The sequence below is a fragment of the Quercus lobata genome, chromosome 10 (genome assembly GCF_001633185.2).
Source record: "Quercus lobata isolate SW786 chromosome 10, ValleyOak3.0 Primary Assembly, whole genome shotgun sequence".
In the NCBI taxonomy this organism is placed as follows: domain Eukaryota; kingdom Viridiplantae; phylum Streptophyta; class Magnoliopsida; order Fagales; family Fagaceae; genus Quercus; species Quercus lobata.
This window is the reverse complement of record NC_044913.1, coordinates 7,508,213-7,512,208: the sequence shown is the minus strand read 5'-3', so window position 1 is coordinate 7,512,208 and position 3,996 is coordinate 7,508,213. Positions and strand designations below refer to the sequence as shown.

General features: G+C 38.3%; 1 protein-coding gene across 1 annotated transcript; it reads left to right on the top strand.

The window, feature by feature from the left end:
- Nucleotides 1–1,239: 1,239 nt before the first annotated feature.
- Nucleotides 1,240–3,652, top strand: LOC115965314 (G-type lectin S-receptor-like serine/threonine-protein kinase LECRK2). The gene has a single exon (XM_031084505.1). The coding sequence runs from the start codon at nt 1,257–1,259 to the stop codon at nt 3,576–3,578; it is 2,322 nt and encodes a 773-aa protein (XP_030940365.1). The 5' UTR covers nt 1,240–1,256; the 3' UTR covers nt 3,579–3,652.
- Nucleotides 3,653–3,996: the final 344 nt, after the last annotated feature.

Here is a 3,996-nt window from a genome sequence, read left to right as displayed (position 1 = left end):
CATCAAAAAAAAAAAAAATATATTGATTATAACTTTATTTTGGGATTCCTTGTGAGTGAAGCTCTAGTGGAATGAGCACTTACTAATATGGGTATTTTCATTCTGTGTGTCTCTTGATGACTAATGCAGTCATTTTGTCCAATTCGTACTGTTTATTACACCAAAACAATGTCCTTTTGGAAATATATGATTTTGGACCCTTAATCATTATTAGCCCTATATGAGAACAGTAGTTGCTAATGTGATACACATTTACTATATATGTGTCCTTAAATCACAAAATTCTGGTAAAAAAAAAAAAAAAACACAAGATAAATAGAAATATTTAAATATTGATTTTGGAAGACTAGCATAGAGCCTAAGGATGAAACTGAAATCTAATGGCATAATTCATAGACTAATTATATTTTAATTAAATAAATGAAACTAGGGATACTTAATCTAGGATGGAGGAGATCATGATTAAACATAGACATATTGAAGTTTGCGTATTTTTTTCAAAGACCATCCATGGTGATTTATTGAATGAAAATATTTTATCTCGCTTTGTAGGATGGATTAGATACTAATCAAGAAATTTGGCATGTCAAATTTTATAGTCCTCACCACAAATTTTATCTAAAGTGCACTGTGAGTACTATGTATGTACTTTCATTGCCCTTCTTTCTTGCATTTTATCTTTGCAAGAGATATTACTATGTATGTACTTTCAAAGTTTTTATAGTAAATGTGAGACTAATGCAAGATTAAAACTGTTTAATGAGGGCTTGGTTTGTGGTGACTGTACTAGAAAACAGGTGTGGAGGTCCTTAAGGCGTTTGGGATAGGAAAAAGAAAAAAAGGAAAAAAAAGGGCTATAGCCGCGTTTTTAAACGCAGCTATAGCTTTCACCTATAGTTGTCAACAAAGGTCCTATGGCCACACTTTTCAAACGCAGCCCAAGACGAGGACCTATGGCCACGTTTAAAACGTGGCCATATGTCCTAGTCTTGGGCCGCGTTTAAAACGCGGCCCAAGACCACAACCTTAGGCCGCTTTTAAAACGCGGCCTAAGACCAGACCCTTAGGCCGCGGTTAAAAAGTGTGGCCATAGGACTGTCAGTCCTATAGTCACAGGTTTAGGCCACATTAGAAAGCGCGGCCTAAAAAAACGCGGCTATAGGCTATAGCCACGTTTTTTTGACATATGGCCGCGTTTTAAAAACGTGGCCATAGAACCTTTTTTTTGTAGTGGTGGGGGAGCTCAACCTCAACATATGCCATGCAGTCATCCTATAAGCCTGGGCTCTTCACTTCATCCCACAATTATCCCCTCGTCATGGCTTTCCCCTTCTCGTCAATTTGCCTTTGGATTCTATCCGGAAGGCAATGGTTTTATGGTTGGAATCTGGTTGGTGGGTATAGACAATAATATCACAGTTGTGTGGACAGCAAACCGTGATGATCCTCCGGTCACCTCGAATGCAACAACATTGGATTTAACGAAGACTGGTAAGCTTCTTTTGAAAACTGATGAGCAAGGAAAGGAGAAGCCTATCAGCATCAGTACAACGCCGGACTCTGCTTCTTTTGCCTGCATGTTTGATTCTGGCAATTTTGCTCTCTACAACAAAAATGATTCCATCATTTGGGAAACTTTCAGATATCCAACTGATACTATTTTGAAAGGGCAGATTCTGCCCTGCGGTGGTCAATTGTTCTCTAGTGCATCGGAGACCAACCACTCAACTGGACGCTATCGTCTGAAGATGAAGTATGATGGAAACCTTGTTCTAGAACTGGCAAACACGGTAGACGATGCAAGTGAAGTTTACTGGGAATCTTCAACTGGTGGAGATAGAAATCGCCTTGTTCTCAATGATGCAGGGCTTCTACAAATCATCAATAGCACTAGTATGGAAAGTGTTAAAAATTTTACTTCCTTAGAAAGCAATAGCAGTTATCGTGCAACTCTCGATGTTGATGGAGTATTCCGGTTGTATTCACATGCCTTTGACGAGACTACTGGCAAACTAAAAGCATCAGAAACTCAGTGGTCAGCATTGGAGGACAAGGATATTTGCGAAGTGAATGGTTTCTGTGGCTTCAACAGCTTTTGCACACTCAATGACGACAAACCGTACTGTGCTTGTCTTCCTGGAACCGATTTTGTTGACGCGATTCATAAATCTCTCGGCTGCGTGAGAAACTTTGCAGAAGTAGGCAGGTGCGGAGACGGCAAAGATCATGTAGCATCATATAAAATCACTACCAAACTGAATATGATGTGGAACGATATTCCTTATTTCAAAAATTTAAATGAACGCATTTCAACGAAGGAAGAATGTCTCCAATCTTGCTTGGAAGACTGCAATTGTGATGCAGCACTGTTCACTGATTCGTATTATTGCTGGAGATACAAGCTTCCACTGAGATATGCTAGAAGGGATACAAGCACGGATACCGTAGCTTTCTTCAAGGTGGGCAAAAGAAGCTGGAATGAAACCATCCCATTGAAGCCTCCTGTCATCGAGTTCAAAAGCAAAAAGGTTATAGTGCAAATTCTTGTTTTAATCTTAGCTTTTACTGCGTTCTCCTGTCTTGGCCTTGGAATTTCTGGCGTTTACATGTTCAAAATTCGAGTTCTAAGGTATAAAAGACTGAAAGAGAGTGAAATACTGGGCCTGACTAAGGGGCTTGCTTTAAATTTGTTTTCATATGATGAGCTCAGAAGAGCAACAAATGGCTTCAAAGATGAGTTGGGTAAAGGTTCTTTCGGAACAGTATACAAAGGGGCTTTATACAAAGGTAAAAAACTTGTTGCAGTGAAGAGACTAGAGAAATTGGTGGAAGAAGGTGAAAGGGAGTTCCGTGCGGAGATGCAAGCAATAGGAAGAACCCACCACAAAAATTTGGTTCAATTGATAGGTTATTGTGCTGAGGGCTCAAAGAGGCTTCTTGTCTATGAATATATGAGCAATGGCTCCCTTGCCGATGTTCTTTTTAAGGGTGTAAGGCGTCCAAACTGGGATGAAAGAGTAAGAATAGCATTGGATGTTGCAAGAGGGATTCTCTATCTACATGAGGAGTGTAAGGCCCCTATTATTCATTGTGATATAAAACCCTCAAACATTTTGATGGATGATTTTTGGACTGCTAAAATCTCCGACTTTGGCTTGGCAAAATTGTTAATGCCAGATCAAACAAGAACCTTCACAATGGTCAGAGGAACTAGAGGGTATCTGGCACCTGAGTGGCAGAAGAACACCCCTATATCAGTGAAGGCGGATGTTTATAGTTATGGAATGGTACTTTTAGAGATTGTATGTTGCAGAAGGAACATGGATGTTAATGCATCAATACCAGAAGAAATTGTTCTTTCTACTTGGGTATATAAGTGCTTTGTTGCTAGAGAATTAGAAAAGATTGTGGGTAGTGAAGAAGTAGATAAGAGAACCTTGGAGAATATGGTTAAGGTGGGACTATGGTGCATTCAAGATGAACCATTTCTTCGTCCTTCCATGAAGAGTGTTGTATTGATGTTGGAAGGGATAACCGACATATCTGTTCCTCCATGCCCAACTAATATCCCCATGTAAACTTTCTCTATGTAAGGAAAATTCTATATCTATTTTAATGTAGTTTTCTTATTGTTTTATGTATATATTTTTTTCACGTTCCCATTCATGTGAGGGACTCGTGTGACAACATATGTAATTTATTTGATAACTCTATAAGTACTATCTTCTCCCATATGCATTCTCCAATTTTCTTTAATATTTATCTAGACATAAGACATGTGACAAACAAAAAATACGATGGTATTAAAAAACACATATAAAACACAAAATGCCAATTAAGTATCTAGTAAAAATTAAAGGGACAAGAAGGATCTAATTTAAATGTAAGGGGATCCTATTCCTGGAGAGATTAATTAGTGAAGACAACAACATTAGGGTATTTAGTACTAGACATATAACTATTACTAAATACCCTAATGTTGTTGCAGTTAGTTTT

What these genes read in the sequence shown, in the direction of transcription:
- LOC115965314 (XM_031084505.1), top strand. Translation starts at nt 1,257, where the DNA reads ATGCCATGCAGTCATCCTATAAGCCTGGGCTCTTCACTTCATCCCACA.